The sequence below is a fragment of the Dipodomys ordii genome, unplaced genomic scaffold (assembly GCF_000151885.1).
Source record: "Dipodomys ordii isolate 6190 unplaced genomic scaffold, Dord_2.0 Scaffold97, whole genome shotgun sequence".
Lineage (NCBI taxonomy): Eukaryota > Metazoa > Chordata > Mammalia > Rodentia > Heteromyidae > Dipodomys > Dipodomys ordii.
In genome coordinates, this window is record NW_012267313.1 from 10427939 (window position 1) to 10452036 (window position 24098).

The following is a 24098-nucleotide window of genomic DNA, read 5'->3' on the forward strand; positions in this document are numbered from 1 at the left end:
AAAAAAAAAAAAAAAAAGAAAGAAAAGAAAGGAAGGACATCAAGGTACTTTGAAACCAAACTACCTAAAAATATACCGTAATTAGCTACAGTATTTACCTAATATTAGAGGTTGAAATGATCAAGTAAGTCCCAAGACTGCCATAGAAAAATGTTCCTAAAATAGAAACCTAGCTATTCAAGAGACTGAGATCTGGAGGAGGGAGGTTTGAAGCCAGCCCAGGTGGAAAAGTCTGTTAAGACTTCACCTCCAAAATAACCAGTGAAAAGCAGGGCTAGAGGCATATGGATCAAGTAGTAGAGTGCCAGCTTAATAAGCAAGTCTGGCAATACTTGAGGACCTAAGTTTAACCCCCAGCATCAAATTGTTAAAATAGGGATACAGATGGCCCTGTGGCAACAATGAGATGTACAAGACATTATGTCAAAAAACAAACTTTACAACTTTGGTGGGGGGGGGGGGACAGAGGGGATGAGGGAAGGGATGGTAAGGGGAAACAAAGGAGGAGGCAACAATGCTTGATAAGAAATGTACTCATTACCTTACTCATGTAATTGTAACCCCTCTGTACGGTATTTTCACAATAAAAGATAAAAAAAGAAAGAAAACAAAACAGCTCCAAACCCAACATTCCCCCAAAACCAAAACAACAAAAATCTAAAATAAACAATAAACTTTTTTTTTTTTTTTTGCCAGTCCTGGGGCTTGAACTCAGGGCCTGGGCACTGTCCCTGAGCCTCTCTGTGCTCAAGCTAATTAGTGCTCTATTATTTGAGCCATAGCGCCACATCTGGCTTCTTCTGTTTATGTGGTACTGAGGAATAGAACCCAGGGCTTAATGCATGCTATGCAAGCACTCTACCACTAAGTCATATTCCCAGCCCAACAATACACTTTATTTATTTATTTTATTTTTGGGTCCGGTCGTGGGGCCTGAACTCTGGGCCTGGGCACTGTCCCTCAGCTCTTCAGCTCAAGGCTAGCGCTCTACCACTTGAGCCACAGCACCACTTCCGGTTTTTTTCTATTTTGCTTATGTGGTGCTGAGGAATCGAACCCAGAGCCTCAGGCATGCAAGGCAAGCGCTCTACCACTGAGCCACCTTCCCAGCCCCCAACAATACACTTTAATCAACACATTTGGTCAATGTACAACCTAAAATATGAATGGCATCAATTCTGTATTTCAGATACAAAAATAGAAGGAAAAACGGAATAAATAGAACTTTCCCAAAGTTACAGGTAGATGGATTAGCAAACTAGAAGCAAAAGCACTGTTATCCTCAGGACAGTAATTTCAGGCATACAATTACTTCTATATATCTTAAACAATGAAATCAGACCACATGTTTTCTTTTTTTTGTCGGTCATGGGGCTTGAACTCTTGGCCTGGGCGCTGTCCCTCAGCTCTTCAGCTCAAGGCGAGCACTCTACCACTTGAGCTACAGTGCCACTTCTGGTTTTCTAGTGGTTTATTGGAGATAGGAGTCTCACGGTCTTTCCTGCCCGGGCTGGCTTTGAACTGCGATTCTCAGATCTTAGCCTCCTGAGTAGCTAGGATTACAGGTGTGAGCCACCGGCACCCGGCACCACATATGTTTTCTGGGCTATAAAGTTGCTGCCTTAACAGACTAAATGACCATTTAAGAGCCAAATTATGTGTTAAGCTCCTTTAAAAAATAAAATTTCTCCCAGTATTATATCCAAAAAAGAATTTGGTTTTAATTAGGCTTATTAAGAATATAACATTCTATCTACCTTTATTGACCTCCAAATTAAGAAAGACATACTATTTTTTACTGTTGACAGCTTTTTGCCCCCCCCCCCTTTTTTTTTGGTCATGGGGCCTGAACTCTGGCCCTGGGCACTGTCCCTGCACTCTTCAGCTCAAGGTGAGCACTGTACCACTTGAGCCACAGCATCACTTCCGGTTTTCTGGTGGTTAATTGAAGACAAGAGTCTCATGTATTTTCCTGCCCAGGCTGTCTTTGAACCATGATTCTCAGATCTCAGCCTCCTTGAATAGCTAGGATTACAGGCATGAGCCACTAGCACCCGGCTGCTTTTTGCTTTTTAAGGACAGCTACAAAATCTATTTAACCAAGTAAATTAGCTAAAATTAAACTGATTACATAGGTCTAGTGATGAATCAAATGACTTCCTTCCAACAGCTACCATGTATTAAACAGAAAGAAGTTTTAATAAAGTTATATTATTTCAGACAATATATAATACAATTAAAGATGGGAGAGAAATACACTGTAAAATACTCAAATCTTAGCAAGTGACAATAAAAACAAATATATTCTTTATCTCCCTCCTCCACAGAATATATATTCGTTATCTCCTCCCCATCACCCCCCTCTCAATCTTCTCAACCCCCTGCCCTCCTCCCTCTTTTCTGCTGGTCCTAGGGCCTAAATTCAAGGCCTGGGCACTGTCCTGAGCCCTTTTTGCTCAAGGTTAGTACTCTACCACTTGAGCCAGAGCTCCACTTTTGGCTTCTTGGTAGTTAACTGGAGATAAGAGTCCCACAGACTTTCCTGCCTGGGCTGGCTTTGAACTGTGACCTCATAGCTCAGCCTCTTGAGTATCTTAGCTAGGTTACAGGGGTGAGCCATTAATCCGTGGCCTATTTGTCTCTCTCTAAAAGTAGACTGAAAATTAGCCCAGGTTCCCTCTATTTACCTTTCTAAAATCAAATCTATACATTCTTGATGAAATGTCTAAGCTATTACACTATTTTTTTTTTTGAGTGCTAGTCCTGGGGTTTGAACTTGGGGCCTGGACACTATCTGTGAGCTTTTTCTATCTAAGCTATCACTCTACCACTTGAACAACAGCTCTACTTCTGGCTTTTGGGATAGATAAGAGTCTACTTTTTGGAGGTAAGAGTCTCATGAAATTTCCTGCCCAGGCTGGCTTTGAACTACTGTCCTCAGGTATCTGCCTCCTAAGTAACTAGGATTATAGGTGTAAAACACCAGACTCCGGTTTTAGGATAAGTTTTAATGTCTATCTTGATTTTGTTTTCAGAATCAAGAATTACATTTATCAAAGCATGCAATCAGTTCCTTTTGACTCTGAATCTTACCTCCTGAATCTTCCAAATCAATCAGTTTAGGCATTAAGCTTTCAGGGAGCTTTTCTGGTAAGTCATAGCCATTCTTCCTAGCAACCACCAGATGAAAAGCAGCACAAAATTCATCCAGTGTCAATGCACCATCTTTATCAAAGTCTGAGAGTTCCCTAGAAGATAAACTCATTATGAATATAACTTCATTTTGCATTAGATTCTTTTATTTCTCAATAAGAGAATAAAGAAATGCTTTCCCCGAGGAAGTATAAAAAGTAAGTTTTAAAATAGAATCTAGGTAGTGAGGACATGGATGTTCATGGTACATTTCTTTCAACATTGATAAATGCTTAAAATTTTCACAACAAAATACTGAATTGTCCCTCAAATTAAAATCATCATATACATGCCCTTTAGTTTCTATGTATTTCAGTGAGATTAGTTTTGATGCAAGATACATACAATAATCATGAAATTACTTAAAATTTTGTTTAACACACATGTACTTTAAGAACTGAATAGGCTACAAAGCCTGATACAAAATATAGCCTCCCAACCCTGCTGACCCTGTCATTTCCTAGATGCCACACAACCTTTTTTTAATTTATTGCCTTAAATCATAAAGAATATGCATATAATGCTGGCCCTTCATTTTTCAGTTTTCAGCACTGTTTACAGACCTCCTATTATAGTACTCTATAGTACTAAAAATCTATTAGCAAAGTAACTTAGAATATAGATAAGTGTACTGATATAAAGTAAAAATTTTTATATGTTAATTTGTTCTTTTTTTTTTTGACAGTTGTGGGGGCTGAAATATGGGCCTGGGCACTGTCCCTCAGCTCTTCAGCTCAAGGCTAGTGCTCTACCACTTGAGCCACAGCACCACTTCTGGCTTTTTTCTGCTTATGTTGTGCTGAGGAATCGAACCCAGGGCCTCATGCATGCAAGGCAAGCACTCTACCACCGAGCCAACTCCTCAGCCCCATGATAATTTGTTCTTTAAAAGTAGCTTGTGTTGGGTGCAGGTGGTTCATGCCTGTAATTCTAGCTATTCAGGAGCTGAGATCTGAGGATCATGGTTTAAAGCCAGCCTGGGAAAGGAAAAGTCTGTGAGATTCTTATCTCCAAAAAACTATTATCCACCCCCCCCCCAAAAAAAGCTGGAAGGGGAGCTGTGGCTCAAGTAGAATGCTGGCCTTGAGCAAACAGCTCATGAACAGTGCCCAGATCCTGAGGTTAAGCCCCAGTACTGGTGCACCTGAGCATGTAAGCACATATACATGCACACATATATGCACACACATAAACACAAAGTAGTTTGAGACTGTAATTTATGTTCCAATGGCCAATTTCAACAATGTGGCAGCTATCTTGAGTCTTAGTCTATGACTGACAGAGGAGGTGATTATTGTTCTTATGTGTATGGCTACTTATAGAACTAATTAAACTTGATAAAGACCAAGAAATATAAAAATGACCATGTTCGTATATGACATGCACTATGCTAGTAAACAGAAACAGTTGATATAGCTGTTTCTATGGAATCTTATAGTTTACAAAGCACTTCTCTATCAATTATATTAGCAGTTATAAAGCCATGCTGCCGAGTATCTGTCTTAGGCCTAGCTACTCAGGAGGCTGAGATCTGAGAACTGTGGTTCAAAGCCAGCTGGAGCTGAAAATTATGCAAGATTCTTATCTCTAGCCGCCAGAAAACTAGAAGTGGCATTATGGCTCAAAATGGTAGAGCACTAGCCTTAAGCAAAAGAGCTCAGGGACAGTGCCCACGTGTTGCGTTCAAGCCCTATGACCAGCCCCTCAAAGCGCCCCCAAAAAACAAAAACAAAGGGTATACTGAGTATATGGGGAATGTTTTTGAAGATGTTGTCTATTTGTAGTTTCTCCTTCCCCTCCCTCTTTTTTTTTTTTTTTTAACTATGGGTACTGAATCTTAAACTTAAAGCCTAGTGTTCTCCCTGAGCATTTTTACTCAAGGTTTGTGCTCTACCACTTGAGCCATACCTCCTCCTCTGGCTTTTTGCTAGTTAATTGGAGATAAAGTCTAATGGACTTTCCTGTCAAGGCTATCTGGCTTTGAACTGAGATCTTCAGATCCCAGGGGATAGCCACCAGTACCCAACTATAGTTTATTCTGTTTTAATTTTTTTTTAATTTATTGTTATTATAAAGGTAATGTACAGAAGGGTTAGTAAGTCAGGTAATGTCACCCCTTCCCTCATTCTCTTCTAGTTTTTCCCTCCCATCCTCATCTACAAGTTGTATAATTCATTTTCAGCATAGTGTCTAGTGAGAACCACTGTTGCATTTGTTCACCTATAATTTATTCTTTAAGAATCTAAAATATACATGTTGGCAATCCTTTGAAGCAATACATATTAACCAACTAATGATATATACCATACTTACCAAATATGAGAAAGTTCAAGAATAGGAAGTTTTGATTTTGTAAAAAATTCTTTAGCTGCAGATCCTGAAATATTAAAACAATGTTGTTTAATGTTACTCTAAACGCACAGATCCAAGAACAGATTGCAAGGTAAGAGTCTTCCATTTTTTCATTGTGAAAAGGGTAATAACCTTATTATGTAAAGACACCATGTTTTGTTCCCCAGTGATTATCAACTCTTTTGACAAATAATTTAAAAACTTACAATCTTTTATAGTTAAAATTTAGGACCAATAAAACAATGTCTTTGAGATTATGAAATTGAGACTTAGTCCTGTCCCAGCTAGAAGAACTTCTGTTTTCAACAACTCACCTGGAATAAATCCGTTTAGATCAGGCTGAATGGTTTTAAACTGATTTACATAATACTGTCTTTGTTCATCTGTTATTTTCCAGGGATCATCATAACTACTGGATTGCCTACGTATTTCATTGGCAGTTGTAGCTGAGGCTACAGTTCGAACTGTTGTCTGGTCCTGCAATGAAACATTTTTTCCTCAGTATCTATCTATATGATTATAAGGACCATGATTGCTTTATTTTTCCTTGCAAGTAAAACTTACTTTTGTGTGGATATTTAAAATGTAAGAAGTCATTAGCAAACCACATATTTGTTTCAGTCAGGTTATTGGATATGTTTTTGCACAATGATTATATAAACATGTAGAATGATAGCAATTATGTAAGCAACATAAAGTTATGAAAAAATGTGCTAAGAAGCCAAGCGAATACATTCCCAGATGCAGAAACCTTTCAAAACTTCACTAGGGAATTAAAACCAAATAAAATCAGCTAAAACCTTCAGTGAAACATTTTAGTGATAAAAGTCTTGAAAATAAAACAAGAGTAGAGGTTCTTTTTTTAAAAAAAATGAACTAAAAAGAATGAACTAAAATATGCAACAGCAAAATACAAAAACAATGACTGTAGCAATACACTGAATGAAGCAAATAAAAATGCAATACCAATAAAATGTCACACCTGGACAGAAGCAGGATGCATGGTTAAAAGAGTACTGGTTGGTGGAGTATCTGCAAAACTGACCCAATTTTCTTGAGGTGGAGGTGGAGGTGGAGAATGCCCAGACCATACTGCATCACCAGTAGAAGACCCTATAAAAAGAATGGAAGAACATACTTACCCATGTTTTAGTTGAGAAAAATCAAGTTACTAGTTTTTACTTAAGACAAATAAACTACTAAATGTATATTTTTGAACATTTCTGAATTTTTCTGAATAATTCAAACTCTCAAGATGAAGTATAGTAATCTCCAAAATGGAGTCTTTTCTGTTCAGCTAAAACCACAATTCATTTAGAAACGAAAGACGTAATTACTAGTTTTCAAAGTAAAATTTTCATAACTGGCTTATGCTTCTATTTAACTTAACACAGTTTAAAACTGTCTTAGAAGCAATGCAAAGGGTTGTCAACTTTCCTTCAACTCATAAACCTAAATAGTTGGTACTTCTAAAGGATCTCTACATACCTGATTGTGCTTCAGCAAAAGGAGACCAAAATGGCCCAGGTCCTGTAAGAGACCTCTCACTGTTTCCCCCACTTGGATGGCGGCTGTGCTTCCTCCAGGTGTGTGGAGAAGTAGGTGGGGACTGCTGTGGGGAAACCACTGGGGATGCAGGCTCCTAGAAAGAATATTATTTTAAAGAGACATTTTAAGTTCCAATAAATGTTCTAGTGTAAAGGTCTACGTGGGAAATCAGCCGGCAACATTTACATGGGTGTAATTACCTGCTGATCTGCAGCTGCACGAGGCTGAACCGGATCATGGCTTGTGGATCCCTTTTTCACTTGCCCCCTGCCAGGTGGAGGGGGGATCACACCAGAATAAGACCCTTGACTTTCAGAATCTGAAGAATGTGAAGTGGCATGGCGAGATTCTTGCTCATTTTTTGAAGCAACAAATCTTGGCAGAGGAAGATCCTTTACTATTAAGCACAAAAATAATTACAGGTTGAGTATTATTCAAAATCCATGGATTCTTGTTTGGATCTTTGTCAGATTTATATTTTAAACTATTAAGAACTAAAGAAGAGATAAGTTACATAGTAGAACTTTAGCAAAAACCAATACACAGCTATAGGCACAATGACCATCACTACAAAGTAGAAGTAAAATCAAGTTGTTCTTTCAAAGTAGTTGAATGGTCTGTCTGGTTCTATTACCCGTCACTTCATATTCATCTCATAATCAGATCAGCCCTGCAAAAATCTTACAAATAAACTGAGCCTGAGATTGCCTAAGGCTACACAGTGATCAGATATTTGTAGCTAGGTTTCAATCTCCCAATATTTTACTTTTCTCTCTCTCTCTCTCTCTTCATCCATCTAGCATGCTGCTTCTGGGGCTTGAACTCAAAGCCTCATATTCTCACTTGGTTTTGTGTGTGTGTGTTTGAGTGTTTGTGTGTGTGCGCGCGCGCGCACGCCTCATATTCTCACTTAGCTGTGTGTGTGTGTGCGCGCGCCTGCCTCATATTCTCACTTGGCTTTTTGCATGTGTGTGCGCACCAGTTCTGGGGCTTGAACTTAGGGCCTGGGCACAGTCTGAATATTTTGCTCAAGGCTAGCGCTCTACTACTTGAGCCACTGAGCCACTTCTGATTTTTTTAGTAGTTTATTGGAGATACAAGCCCCACGGACTTTCCTTCCTGGGCTGGCTTTGAACCATGATCCTCAGATCTCAGCCTCCTGAGTAGCTAGGATTATAGTTATGAGCTACCAGCATCTGGCTTGCTGGCTTGCTCAAGGCTGGCACTTCTATCACCTGAGCCATACCTCCACTTCTAGCTTTCCAAACATTTTAATATCATTTTTATCAATAAGTTTTTGCTGTTACTTTCTAATTTAAAACAGAGCCTTCATATTTTCCCAAACAGATGACTGCAAAGTATAAAGTTATTATATTAGAAAAGGGAAAAAAGCTATATATGATGGTTACTATAATTTATCACTACCTTGGATAAAATCATTCTTCTCAATTCTTTTTAGACAATTTTTATTGAATTATAAAGAAAACTGCTAGATAGTGTATCATCAAATATATATGATGGGGTTGGGAATATGGCTTAGTAATACAGTGCTTGCCTAGCATACACAAAGCTCTGGTTTTGATTCCTCAGTACCACATAAACAGAAAAAGCCAGAAGTGATGCTATGGCTCAAGTAGTAGAGTGCTAACCTTGAGCAAAAGAAGCTCAGGGACAGTGCCCAGACTCTGAGTTCAAGCCCCAGGACTGGCAAAAAAAAAAAAGTATGACATACATATTCTATGCCACAGGGACATAAAACACATACTTTTCTAATATTCTCAAATGTGAAACACAAGTGAATAAAGTCATGACATTTCAATATCACAAGTGCCATTATAGTATCAGATAGACTAAAAAGTTCTATTGACTTTATTTGTAATTAGAATATTATTTTTATTTCTGTTACTAGTCTATTGTATATTTACCTGTATTTATACTTTCCACTCTTAATGGGAAACCAGACTGGGCAACAGCTACAAGTTTCAAAGCAATATAGAACTGACTTCTTCCAAAATAACCAAGTCTTGTTGCACCACAAAGCTCCATTATCTACAAAAGAACACAACGTTATCATTAAGATTTATGGTGCCGGGCGCTGGTGGCTCACGCCTGTAATCCTAGCTACTCAGGAGGCTGAGATCTGAGGATTGCGGTTCAAAGTCAGCCCCCGCAGGAGAGACCATGAGACTCTTATCTCCAACAAACCACCAGAAAACCGGAAGTGGCGTTGTAGCTCAAGTGGTAGAGCGCTCGCCTTGAGCTGAAGAGCTGAGAGACAGCTCCCAGGCCCAGAGTTCAAGCCCCATGACCAACCAAAAAAAAAAAAAGATTTATGGCAAAACTTTTCTGCTAAAAGATAAACTGTTATTGAACTATTTTTAACCTCTCCAAATGCTTATGTAAAATATAGTATAACATTCTCAACCAATTTCTTCTTCAAGTTCCATGTTTGAAAACAAAAAGGCATTGATCCCATAATAAAATTATCATTCTCTACAAAAATGAATGTACTAAGCAATGTGTGTATGCACGTGTGCGCATGCATAATGCCGGTTCTGGGGCTTGAACTCAGGGCCTGGACACAGTCCCTGAGCTTTTTTTGCTCATAGCTAGCACTCTACCATTTAAGCCACAGCTTACTTGCAGCTTTTGGATCGTTAACTAGAGATAGGAGTCTTCAAATTGTGAGCCTCAGATCTCCGCCTCCTGATTAGCTAGGATTACAGGTGTAAGCCACCAACACCAAGCTTGTACCAAGCAATTTTATTAAAAGAATTGTTTTTCCTTAAGAATCAGTAAGTGGCCGGGCACTGGTGGCTCATGCCTGTAATCCTAGCTACTCAGGAGGCTGAGATCTGAGGATCATGGTTCAAAGCCAGCCCAGGCAGGAGAGACCATGAGACTCCTATCTCCAATAAACCACCAGAAAACTGGAAGTGGCACTGTAGCTCAAGTGGTAGAGCGCTTGCCTTGAGCTGAAGGACAGTGCCCAGGCCCAGAGTTCAAGCCCCACGACCAACAAAAAAAAAAAAAAGAATCAGTAAGTGGTCCACATTCTTTGTCACAAGCCTTATGTATATAGCTTTGCCATCTTACTCTTTAATAGTGGTTAAATGATACAACATCATGAGAAAATGCTGAGGATATAGCAAGTGAAAGGAAGAGTGAAGAGATACATAATCTTAAGCATATAAATTCAAAGTTGGACACTTTCAAAATTCTATCTGCTGTTTTGTTATGTGAGATTAATATATTTTCCTAATTGTATTTATTATGGCTGTACTACTTTTCTTTAAAACATCAAAACTTTTTGTCTTAAGCATGTACACTTCCAACAACATACGTATCAATCCTTCTAAATATCTCTATGCTGCCTATAAATAAAAATCAGACCTAAAAAAAAGAGGACTTCAGATGAGACTAAATAGAAACTTTAAAATGTAAGCAGATTTACACTATACAGACATTTCATATTCATCTTTTTTGGGGGTCAGTCATGGGGTTTGAACTTGGGGTCTGGGCACTGTCCCTGAATTCTTTTGTTCAAGGCTAATACTCTACCACTTTAAGCCACAGCACCATTTCTGGTTTTCTGGTGGTTAACTGGAAATAAATCTCACCGACTTTCCTGCTTGGGTTAGCTTTGAACTGCAATTCTCTCAGATCTCAGCCTCCTGAGTAGCTAGCGTTATAGGTGTGAGCCACCAGTACCAGCTCATATTCATCTTAAACACTGAGTATCTTTGTTACATTTTCTCCAATAATGCAAATTCCTGTACATGATTTCTAACTTCAATTTCCATACACTGAAATAAAGTAAGGTACATTTGAGTTGTGGTACTAAGCTGGAAGAAACATATTTACAGAAGTAAAAAACAAAAAAAAAAAAAACAAAAAAAAACACCTCTCACTGGTTCAACAGTATTGTCCAACAAAAACCTTTTGCATGCACAGCAAATGTTTGATGACTGATCAGTACTGGTGGGAAAAGTTCCTGATTCTGCCACTGAAGGGCTTGTACTTCTAAAAAGAACAAAAGGAATTTAAAGTGGCCAGTCAAACTACAAGGGAGCTATAAGGAAGAAAGGGTAAAGTTAATAAAGGCAGGAGATAGCCTTGCAGGCTCTGCAGGCTTTTTTTTTTTTTTTAATTTCTTTTTTTTGGTCCGGTCATGGGGCCTGAACTCTGGGCCTGGGTGCTGTCCCTCAGCTCTTCAGCTCAAGGCTAGCGCTCTACCACTTGAGCCACAGCGCCACTTCCGGCTTTTTTCTTTTTGCTTATGTGGTGCTCAGGAATCGAACCCAGGGCCTCAGGCATGCAAGGCAAGCGCTCTACCACTGAGCCACCTTCCCAGCCCCTTTCTTTCTTTTTTTTTTTAACTGCAGTTATTATCCCAATCTATTATACTTTTCTACCAACTAAATGCCTTTCAGGGAGTCATTATACATCTTAAGACACTTTTGTTTATAAAACAAAGCATTTCAAATATGTCAGGTACAAGCTAGGTAAAAGCAAGACCTAAAAAAGATCACAGTAGTTTGTTGATAAGCAGGGGGAGGTATTGAGGGAAAGAGCCAAAATCTGAGAGGGAAGGGCAAGATAGAGTAATGAGGGTGAAGAATATGATCATGGGTAGGTACATTATATGTATGTATGGAAATGTCATGATGAAACCCCTTACACAGACATATACACATATACACAGTATATATCTATGTGAGGGCACATACATATACAAGGCCGAGATTGAGGGTTTGTCTGAAGCCAGCCTGGACAGACAAACTGAGCCTTTTATCTCTAATCATCAAAAAGCTTGCTTGGGTGGTGCTGTACCACTCACTTAAGCCCTATTGTGAACTTTTTCACCCAGGTTGACCTTAAATCTTTATCTCCTCCCAATTTCATGTTGCTGAGATGACAGATATGCTCACTGTACCCAACTACTGGTAGAAAGTCTCTCAAACCTTTTGTCTAGCTTAGCCTCAAATTGTGATCCTCCCAATTTCTACCTCCCAATCTGAAATTACAGGTATAAGTCAGGTAGGTAGACATCTTCAGATTTTTTTTTTTTAGATATCATATATTCTCATTTTCAAATACCAATGTAGACTCAAAAAATTCACAAACCAAACACTTTGATCAGCTCTCCACACATTTTGTCTTAGATGGTATTCTACAATACTGGAAAATACCAATAGAATATAAATAGCAAAATTTCAATAATGTCATTTCGTGTAACTAGCAAGTAAGTAAGAATAGGAGAGGAAAAGGTGAGATCAAGTTTCATGAAGTTAATTATATATACAAAAATCATTTTATATGATAGTCCTAGAGAATTTCAACTGCCTGAGATTGTGATGAATTATTATATATAAACTTTCTATAAGATCTTGTTATACGGTAGCCCTGTGAATTAAAAATATATTAGTGGGGCTTTTTGTTTTTTGTCTTTTCTTTTTTTGGTACTGGGGATTGAACCCAGGATGGTGCACTTGCTAGGCAAGCCCTTGGCCACTGAGCTACATCCCAGCCCCAAATGTATTAGCTTTAATACAATAATGTTTTATTTGGCCAAGTGACTGAGATAACTATACATCAACTAACCAAGGGATAGTGACATACCTTCCAACAGCACAAACTCTAAAATACCTCTTTGCTTTTTCTTCAGTAAGAGAAGACTGTCCTTTTCGGGGCTTTTGTACTTGCTCTATCATTAGTATGCTTCCCGTCAGACCTTTGCTTGGCTGACTGACTGGTGTGTCATACAAGTCTTGCTCAAATGCCATGATCTCAGAAGCTTCCTTGAAGCCCACAGCTAGTTTATTTATGCTACTATCTCCACGGGAATGAGATAGCAGAGAACAGGAAAGGCCATTAAACTCACAGCGCCTAGAACAATTTATGACAGACAAGGTCAATTAAGATTTTTTGGCTGAAAGAATGAACTTGCATCAGCTCTGCCATAGTCCTTCTCCACTCCTATACATAGTCTACCAAGCTAACAGTCCTGATGTATAGCCCTAAGTAATTTTCCTGTTTTAAGGCATGAACTTCAAAGTCTCCTTCAAGACTCTCAACTTTTCTTTTCAATCTTACTCTACATTTTTGTTTGTATCTCTCTAACAACATTAGTCTAAACTATATCTATTACAGTTACATCCTTCCACCTGACCCATGTTAAGATCCTCCATGTCCTTTTTTTGAAAAATTAAGTTTGTTGATTATCAATTCATTGACACAGGGCCTGCTATGGAGCCTACGCTGGCAGTGTCTCTACCACCCAAGTGCTAGGATTATAGATATGCTACATGGTATCAAACTGAAGTATATTTTAATTGGTAAATACAAATACAAAAATTGTGCATATTGTGGGAAATATGAAATGTTTTGATACATGTGTACAATTTAATTCCAGATGAACATACCTGCTTAAATATCATTTCTTTAGGGTGAAAACTTTCAAACTTCTTTTGAAGTATACAGTAATATATGTTATCTGCCCTCTATTGTGCAATAATAGCACATTATTTAGAATTTCTTGCTCCTATTTAACTATAACTTAATACCCACTGGTTGACAATCTTTCCTGTCTATCCTCCTCCCTATTCTGTAACCTCATTCTACTCTCAAGTTCGTTGCAACCAACTATTTTAGATTCTACATATGATTTAGATCATGCAGTACTCATCTTTCAGTGCCTAGCTTCCTTCACCTAAAACAATGCTCTCCAATTCCATCCATGTTGTCACAAATGAAGATTTCTTTCTTTAAGATGGCTGAATAGTATTCCATTGTATGTATATGGACATCTTCTTTCTCCATAGCAGCTGATGAATACCCAGGCTGCTTTCATTTCTTAGCTATTATGAGTAGTGTTCATCAAGACTAGTTTCAAAACACTTAAATGAAATAAAGAATACCATGAAATTACTAGAAGAAAATATGGAAATACTTCAGGACATTGGAATGGATAAAAATTTATTAAAGTCTCCAATAGCACAGTAAAAGTCAAATTTAATTATATCAAATTTATTTTCTGCACAGCAAACAAAACAATCAGCGTAGTTAAGAAGCACCTCAGGAATATGGGAAAAATATCTGAAAACCATGTATCTTCTAAGTGGCTAATAGGGCTAATACATAGAATAAAGAAGTCCCAACCTCAAAAAAAAAAAAATTAAAAACAGGCAATAGACTAACAGGTATTTCTCAAAGAAAACATTCAAATGGCCAATAGGAATGTGTGTATGTATATATAATATTCATCATCCTGTATTATCTTCTATTTTCCATAACCATAACAAAAAAAACTCAGGGTCTGATAATGTCCCTTAGCTCTTTTGTTCAAGGCTGATGCACTACCACTTGAACTACAGCTGTACTTCTGGTTTATTGGTGGTTAATTGGAGATAAGAGTCTCGTGCCCAGGCTGGCTTCAAACCCAGATCCTCAGATCTCAGTCTCCTGAGTAGTTAGGATTACAGAGGTTGAGTTACCAGTGCCTGGCCAATTAAATTGTTTTTCTTTTTTTGGTGGGGGAGGGGCAATAAGGGCTTTGAACTCAGGGCCTCTGGTTCTGGTGGCCTGCTTGCTTGCTGACTTGGCTATCAATCTACCACTTGAGCCACCTTCAGCCTGGATTTTTTTCTGCAACCAGAATTTTTCTTTATCCACATACTGTACTCCAACATGTTTCATCTGAGGTACTTGAATTATCTGTATAGTTACAACCACAACGCAAACTGCCACTAATCTCCCTCTACTAAGTTTCTTAGGGTAGAGCATATGGCTCAGTTACACAGAATCTACTACAAGCTCTACTACAATTCTTTGCACAAGGTTAATGCCTACACCCACCTAATTTACCAAACCCACTGTTAGTCATTATACCATGTCTTTAAAAATTATATAAATGTTGCTTTGCTCAGGTGGTTTTTATTACATATGATGGAGGAGCACTGTTTTTGTTTTTTTAATCATCTTTAGCACTGTAGTACATTGACACTAAGGGAACATGTCAAGTAAAAACATCAAGGGTAAAGCCCAGACATCCCAAAATGGCTTTGTTTTCTTATCTCTAGCACTTCCCATTGCTATAAAAATGTTTTCATTTAAATATTCAGCACCATCTAACAAATAAGCAAGTGACTTATATCACTGCTGCATTCACCAATTTGCACTCCTAAGTGGCTTGCTATTTGTTATCCTTTAGTGATCAACTCCACTGCTAAATCCGCTTAAACTCAGGTCTAATATGAAATGCAATTGGACCAATCCTTTTGAGAAACTTACAAGTTGTACTAGAGCAAATATTTCATCTCACTTTCACTACATTTCTTATCTAACACGTTTAATTGGCTATGACTGATTCCAAATCTACAGGTCAAGGTCCCTTTATTTCCCTTTTGCTGATAAGATTTTTTTTTCCTTAATACTTAGGAAAATAAATAAGCATTTTCTTGTTTCTCTCTCTTCCCCTTCATCCCTCCCGTCCTGTTCACCAAATCATGATCCATACCCTTCCATTTTATGTATCAACCACTGTCCTCCTCTCTGCTTCAATCTATTTCCCCAACAGTATGTCCTCATATAAAGTAAACTGTTCTAACACTGATGTTGACATAGGAATGTACATTATTTTATAGAACATTTCAAAAATAAAAAATGTGCAGAATTTGTCAGAGTATTATAGCTACATAGCAGCATTAGACTTTTCTTGATATACATCAGATAATGAAACAGAAATATTAGGAAAAAACACACACACACAAACTATGTTAACATGGTAATTAGCTCAATTTAGCCATTCTACAATGCATACATATTACAAAGTATGCTGTACATGATAAATGTATATAATTTTACTTGTCATCTTAAAAAAATAAAGAATAGTAAAAATGAAGAAAAGTATCTGATTTGTATTGATTTCCTTTTATATAAAAAGGTTTATTTTGCTGAGTGTTGGTGGCTCATGCCTGTACTCCTAGCTACTCAAGAGATCTGAGGACTGTGGTTTGAAGCCAGCCCCAGCAGGGAAGTCTTATCTCTTATCTCCAGTTAACTACCAAAAAAGCCAGAAATGGAGATATGGCTCAAGTGGTAGAGTATTAGACGTGAGCAAAAAATACCTCAGAGACAACACATGCTCTCTCTCTCTCTCTCTCCCTCTCTCTCTCTCACACACACAATGTATTTCTCAAAAATAAAACTACAGCTGGGCACTGGTGGCTCACACTGTAATCCTAGCTACTTTGGAGGTTGAGATCTGAGGACCGCAGTTCAAAGCCAGCCTGGGCAATAAAACCTGTTGAGACTCTTACCTCCAATTAACCCCCAGAAAACCACAAATGGCACTGTGGCTCTTAAGCTCAGGGACAGCCCCCAGGCCCACAGTTCAAGCCCCATGACCACCACCACCAACAACAACAAAAGTAAAACTACAAATGTCTTCTGTAACATTTCTGCAGAAAATGTTCAAATATATACCCACTTTTTTTCCTTCCTAATATAATCATAGAAACTCAGTAAAAACTCAGCATCACAATATAAAATACTGTATAGAACCTAGACTATATTCAAAAGGCAAATTCTATTGTCTGTGCTGAGGAAATGGACTAAAATTATATGTTGAGGCTAGGAATATGGCTTAGTGGTAGAGTGCATGCCCAGCATGCATGAAGCCCTGGGTTCAATTCCTCAATACCACATAAACAGAAAAAGCCGCAAGTGATGCTGTGGCTCAAGTGGTAGAGTGCTAACCTGGAGCTTCAAAAGAAGCTCAGGGACAGTACCCAGGCCCTGAGTTCAAGTCCCAGGACTGGGGAGAGAGAGGGAGAGAGAAGGAAGGAGGGAGGGAGAGAGAGAGAGAGAGAGAGAGAGAGAGAGAGAGAGGGAGAGAGAGAGGGAGAGAGAGAGGGAGAGGAAGAGAGAGAATATTGAGTCAAATAACAGAAAAAGGACTGAGAGAGAATATTGAGTCAAATAACAAAAAAAGGACAGAGAGAATATTGAGTCAAATAACAGAAAAAGGACTGAGAGGTTTTTTTCATGTTTATGGAGTAAATAAAATTTGGAGTTGCATAGATAATTAAGAAGATTTGATTTAGCAATACCTGCCTGGTTGTATAGCTATAAACTATATTTTTATGTGGGCCATATGCATCACTGACAGTCTATATTGGTAAGAGTAGCACACAGAGACCAACAAATATTTTACTAGCTACAACCAGTATCATAGTCACTGGTTATCAAACAAACAAAACATAATCACTTACCTTAACCACTCCTTGAGATATATACTATTCTACAGATAAAACAACTAACCTTTTGGTAACCTGCTTAAGCATATGCAGCAAATAATAGAAATTAGACTGAAACTCATGCTCTGAATTACTCCTTTTCTTTATGAAGGATATTTGCCCAGTTCTATCATATTGTATAATAAAACAAGAGTTTTGACTGCTGAGTGTCAGAATTAAGTTTTGTGTTGCTGGTGTTCGCTTTGTTTTCTGGGTACTGAGGACTGAATGTAGTCTCTTATATCAAATCAAGGTGTTTGATATGAATCTCAATTTTCATGAAAAAATTAAAGGATTACATTCTGGCACTTGTTTTAGTGCGAGGGATATTTTTCAAAATACAAATTTCATAGTCTAGTTACACACCAACTACCCTCTGAACACATCTAATCTTTAAAACTGTTTCTGCAAAGAGCCAGACACGGATTGTTAGATATGACTTCGTTAAAATGACAAATGTATATTTAAATATTAATTATATGACAATCAAATACAAAAAATTGCTTTACTGAGGATATATAATTGTCACCTGAGTTATCTGCAAAACTCTTCCCTGTAATCTAACACCAAAGAAAAAAATATCTGTGATGAAACAGATATCAGTATTGTATTTTACAACTCTTATCTTTTTGAATTGAACATCTGATAATTAAACATCTTCCTGTTTGCTAACATTTCATTTTGCAATATTTTTCTTTCCTATATAAGAGGATCAATTCAATAAATGGAGGAAGATAGAGATAGGAGAAGTCATGGGGGGGGGAGAAAGGTAGAGAGAACCATATTTATTTTTTAGTAGTATTTTGTAAACAGCCAGGCTGATGGGTCATACTTGTAATCCTACCTACTAAGGAAGCTGAAACCTGAGAGTTATGGTTTGAAGCAGGCCTGGCTGGGTAAGTCCATGAGACTTTTATCTCCAATTAACCACTTAAAAGCCAAAAGTAGAGCTGTGGCCCAAATGGTACAGCACTAGCTTTGAGCAAAAAAGTTCAAAGCCAGTGTCCAGGCCCTGAATTCAAGCACAAGGACCAGTATACACACAAAAAAAATTTAGAAACATAACTAGCTCACAAAATAATACACATCGCTTGTCCTGAAATTAGGAATACTATATAAAGAGATAAAACTTGAAAAATAATAATGCAAGTGATATGCCCCTACTATACTACCTTAAAGAAGTGCTGCCAGGTTATGTATAAATACCAGCTGTTCCTTGGCATTTTAATCAATTAGAAAGTGCTAAGGCATGGACTGAATTCAAGGTTGAGTCTACTCAGTGCACTAGGATTTATTACTGGTTTTGCTTTTTTGTTTTTATAACTGTGTGCTGGCATAATTTGAGGATACAGGTAGGATACAAAAGTTTTGAAGATCTCTTTACAATCCCTAGACTGCAGTTATGGCTATGCTTCTTCACATTCAGAAACATTCAAACACCCTCAACTCCTGATGATAACAAAAAAGGTCTCAGAATCTTCCAAAACTGTATTTTTTCCTAGGTGAATAATAAAGTTAATGGCTATTTAGAACTATTCCAAGTAACAGGCACTATTCCAGGTACTTTAAAAATTCAAATGGTCCTCAAACAATCCTATGAAGCACAACCAGAGAAAATAAGGCCCAAAGCATTTAATACTTGCTTAGTTGTGGCTAGGTAGTAAACTGGAGCTAGCTAGTGAGAGCTCTGAATACCAATCTTTGCTGAACATTTCTGAAAAGTATCACATAATTTTAATCCACTTATCTATTCTTCAGTAATTACAGAAAAGCTCACTAAGATTTAGGAGTCTACAGCAACCATTTGGCAAAGAAGTGATCACAGCTGGTATAAGGGGAACAATAAGAGAGGAATGATTAGCTGAGACTTTTCAAAGAATCTCAAGAACTCTGTAGTCTGGATACAAAGAACACAGGAAGCAAAACTGACCCTGAACAACAGATAGAGCATAAAGACAACTAGGATGCTAAAGGTAATTTTTTTTTTTACTGCCTTTTGTACCTCATTATTTTTTAAATCACCTTTAAGTAGTTGTACAAAGGACTGCCATTTAACGAAGTAGTTTATGAATACAATATAATGATAAATGTCACCCCTTTAGCACCAGGATGAACACAAAGACAATATAACATCCACTCAAATGTTTTCCAATCTTTACTTGAAGGCAGGAGATAAAACAGTAAGACCTAGGGAAAGGTCTCTTCGATTTGGCAAACAGAATAAAGGTGAACTTTGAAAAATATCCTTGGGGGGGGGATGGTACACAAAGGTTAGATTACTAGTGCCTAGTGCTGTGCTTCTTCTGCAGGGGGTTCAGGGTAGGCCAGTAGAAATCTGGGTCATTTGTGATTCTGCAGTAAAAGGAAATAGAGAAATAGGAAGGCAGATAGATGGAAGTGCAGGGTCAAATGAGTTAACACTGGAAACAAAAAGGAACACTACGTTGAAAATAACCAGGACACGATGCAGTTAGTATCTATAACAATTCTGTTTTTGCCATTTGTTAGGTTCAAGTGAGAAACACTAGGTCTAGATTCATTCCTGAATCAAGTCTTAAGTGACTGGGGGGTGAACTTGGGGGGAGGGGCACATGGGGAGACTTCTATCTCTTCAAGTTCAAAATTGGTTAGTAAACGTAATCTAACCATAAAGCCCCTTCCTCCAGCCATTACACCATTTAGCTTTTTAAAAGCAGACAGAATGCACAATGGATCTCAAATTTCAAAGACTGAACAACTGAAGTTTCTGTTAATTCCTGTGAGACTTCCTGGGAAACCAGGACTAGTAGTAAGTCTGTAATTCTGGTGGTCCACAACTCCCTTGGCTGTGCTGTAACAACCATGTGAGTACACACTTTCACCCACTCGCAGCCATGTACTCTGAACTTCTACACAAGTTGTACTTTATTATATTTTATGAATCAAAGTTTATGCGGGACTAAGATATCCAGATTTATCCGCAGTTTATTTTTCAATTGCCATAAATTTCTACTTCTTTAGTTCTAGAACTTTATCTTAAGGTTACTCTGTTATTAGAAAAAAATTCTGAGAGGAAGAACTGGTAATGTCTGTTAGCAAGTTCAGAGAATGCAGTTCTATTCGTTCTTGTTCCTACTGCCTCTTTCTCTCCTCATGCTCAGAATGTTGATTAGAGTGAGGGCTCCTGCCCACAGGCTGGGCTGCAGGACATCTAAGGCTGCAAAGTTCAACACATCCACTTTTTCCATTCCTGGGTAAGGAACCCAGAACTGCCTGAACTCATCAATCAACCCAGTCATGTCTGTGAGTACACATCAAAAGTCAGACTAAGCAACTGGCTTTCTCAAAAAAGTTGCTGTTTCTGAAATACCTTCTTTGCATTTGCACTTTTGCTTCTCTTGACATCTGAGGTCATGTACAATATCTGTATTTTAGAGCCAGGTGCAGTGACACAGGTCTGGAATTCCAACAACGGAGAGGCTGAGGCAGGTGGACTGTGAATTAAGGCAGTTTAATACAAAGAATGAGCTCCTGGATTACAAAGCAAGATCCTGCCTAACAAAACAATACAAAATAATCTCAATTTTTATTCACTGTCTGCTTCCAGTATTGCTGGGATGTAAATATGCTGGAGAAGCAGCTGAGCAATGGCATAAATAGCGGCATATATTAATCTAACAAAAATCTACAATTTAAACTGAGTAGAGACAGGCACCAGAATTTCACTCCTGTAATCCTAGCTACTTAAGAGGTGGAGATCTGAAGATCACAGCTTGAAGCTAGTCTGTGCAAACAAATCCATGGAACTCTCAACTCCAGTTAACTACCAAAAAAGCCAGAAGTAGAGCTCTGGCTCAAGTGATAAGAACTCTAGCCTTGAGAAAAGAAAAAAACAAAAACAGAAACAAAAAACAACTCTGGGGCAGTGCCTAGGCTTTCCAAGTTCAAGCCCTAGGACAAGCATGGACACACAAAATAAGACTGAGTAAGAGGCCAATCAAAATCTCAGAGCGAGAGGGGAGTTGTATAAAACAGATTTCCAAAGCCTTTATAAAAGTTCAGACAAATTTTCTTAAAAGTTGGGAGGAGCTGGGTGCCAGTAGCCTTAGCAGTAATGCCAGCTACTTAGGAGGCTCAGATCTGAAGATTGAGGTTCAAAGCCAGCCTAGGTAGGAAGATCTGTGAGACTTTTATCTCCAATTAACCATCAAAAGGCTGGAAGTGGAGCTGCGGCTCAAGTGGTAGAGCACTACCCTTGAGTGAAAAGGCTCAGAGACAAAGCTCAGGTCCTAAGTTAAAGCTCTAGCACCAGCACACATATATACACAAAAAGTAGGGTGTAACAGATGAATAAAGCAACAGGATGAAAAAGAACTGATAAAGAGCAAGTAAATTGTGTGTAACAAAGAACACAGATTTTCTGGGTTGGAACACAAAGTCCACGTTAGGAGAAAAATCAGAACCAAGACTGAGATATGGGGTAAGTTGGCAGGAGATTTTAAGGCTGGACAGGCACGATTACTCAAGAGTTGACAAGTTCTGCCTTTTGTCTAGTGAAAATACTATGATTTCCCTTTGCAAAAATTAACTGAACTATGGGAAACTCTACTGACCTGTTTCCTTATCTATATTACTTGTCTACAGAGAAACTTAAGCATGCTCATAGTTAAAGCTATTCAAGAGGCTGAGATCTGAGGATAGTGATTCCAAGTCAGCAGAGGCAGGAAGGTCCAAAGTATTTCTCTCTAGATGGTTTCTCTTGCTGGAGTTTAGGCAGCTAATGAATCTACTCTCTCTATAGATTTGCCTTTGCCAAACATTTCTATGAATACATAACAGGCATCATTCCATCTCTGGCCTCTGTTACCAGACATTCATCCCTGTCTGTAGCATTTATCAGTAATTTGTTCCTTTTTGTTGTAAATATTCTACCTATGGATGCACCATGTTTTATTTATCCAATCATTACTTGCTGGGCAAACTGTTTTCTAGTTATTATTATGAACAATGCTAATGGACATATTTACAAAAAAATTTTGAACATGTATTTTGATTTCTCTTAGGTAGATCTTAGAGTGGCTCTGCTGTTTCCTAGGTATAAATGGCCAATGAGTTTTTCCAAAATGGTGTGCTATTTACATTCCCAAGTAGTGTATAGGGATTTCCGTTTTTCTATAATACTGAAATTAGATATTACCCGCTTTCTCGCTAGCCATTGCAGTGCATATGTGGTAGTGGTTTAATTTGTATTTTCCTAACGACTAATGATATGGAATTTCTTTTCCTATTAGTCATTCATATTATCTTCTTTGATGAAAATATCTATTTTTAATTGTTTTGTTCCTTTAAAATTAAGAGAAAAATTCTTTATATATAATCTAGATTAACCAACTTTATCAGGTTTATAAAAGGTAAAATCTCCCCCAATCTGTGTCCCTTTTACTTTTTTCAGTTCACTAAAGCTAAACAAAGGAGTTATACTAGCCCATGTAAAAGCAGATCCCAAATGGTCACATTATACAAGATATAAGGTTTTTAAAGTTTTGACCAGGGTCAGACGGAAATTCTACTCATTGCAAGGAAATCTTCTTAAGCTTCAGTGAGTCACAAGCACATAGAATCCATAAAACTTCAGCTGATCGGCTCCAGCTAGTCTGGTCTCTATCAAGAACAGTTCTTGTGCTGGTTACCCAGTAGCTGAATGATGTCTCCATATTCTGGATGCTTAACAGCACCACCAACAGTGCAGAAAAGTTCCTGCTTAACACCTTCACTACTTTCTTTTAATCATAATCATTAGTAATCCCTTGGACAGTATTAGGAAAGGTTTCCTTGCCATTTCTCTGTTGCTTTCTCACATAGATACAATCTTTAGTGCCAGCAGGAAGCAGTTCACCACTCTTACTTGCATCAGCAAAGTGGCTGAAAGAGCAGAGGTTCTCAATACTGGACATACTATACCATTCCTTTCGTGAGTGGATATGGCCTGCAGAAGGTGGGAGATGGTGGCACAGAGCATTAGGAAGAAAGAACATGGCTCAAGAGAGAAACAGTGAAATCTGTGGTGGTAGCTCAGTGCCTGGAGCACTCTTTTTACTGACTGGGGCTTCTTCCCTTTTACTTTCTTAAGTATTATTATTACTGGTGCTGATATTGTGATCTGAATGTGGGGCCTTGGGCTTGCTACAAGTGCTCTACCAATGGGGCCACATCTCCAGACTTGTTTGCTTCACTTATTTTTCAGATAGGCTCATATCCTTTGGCCTAGACTATAGCTGAGATCCTCCAACTTATGCTTCCTCAGTAGCTGTGATTAGATGTGCTGCCATATCTGGCCTATTTGTTCATACACTTTTTTTTTTTAAACCCTACTAGCATTGAACTGCCTATCAGTCCAGATTACAGCCATTAGACACTGCATTAGGTGTTACTTTTTTTGAAAATAGAAAATCCAATGTGTCTGTTTTTTTTTCTTTTATGTTTCATATGCTTTTGTTGTCATATCTAAGATTTCAGTTGGACTCGCAGTCACAAATGTTCTCTCCTATGTTACCATCTAGAAACTTTATAGTTTTAGTTTTCCATGTTCTATTTTTAGATATTATAGTATGTAGTATAAGGTATATAATAACATGTCTAAGCATGCTTAAAAAATATATAGGTATCGGGGCTGGGAAGTTGGCTCAGTGGTAAAGCACTTGCCTTGCATGCCTGAGGCCCTAGGTTCGA

The 24098-nt window shown here is 38.1% G+C and overlaps 1 protein-coding gene and 1 pseudogene across 2 annotated transcripts in view; both read right to left on the bottom strand.

The window, feature by feature from the left end:
- Reps1 (RALBP1 associated Eps domain containing 1) overlaps positions 1-24098 on the bottom strand; it is a 68545-nt gene that overhangs the window by 33920 nt on the left and 10527 nt on the right. For both annotated transcript variants that reach the window (XM_013026902.1, XM_013026900.1), the window contains exons 2-8: positions 9018-9141; positions 7293-7489; positions 7033-7186; positions 6527-6657; positions 5859-6021; positions 5506-5569; positions 3094-3248 (exon numbers count right to left, since the gene is read on the bottom strand). In XM_013026902.1, coding sequence (XP_012882356.1) covers positions 3094-3248; positions 5506-5569; positions 5859-6021; positions 6527-6657; positions 7033-7186; positions 7293-7489; positions 9018-9138 — 985 coding nt within the window. In that variant the 5' untranslated portion in view covers positions 9139-9141. The remainder of the gene's footprint in view (positions 1-3093; positions 3249-5505; positions 5570-5858; positions 6022-6526; positions 6658-7032; positions 7187-7292; positions 7490-9017; positions 9142-24098) is intronic.
- Positions 22966-23323, bottom strand: LOC105993523 (annotated as a pseudogene).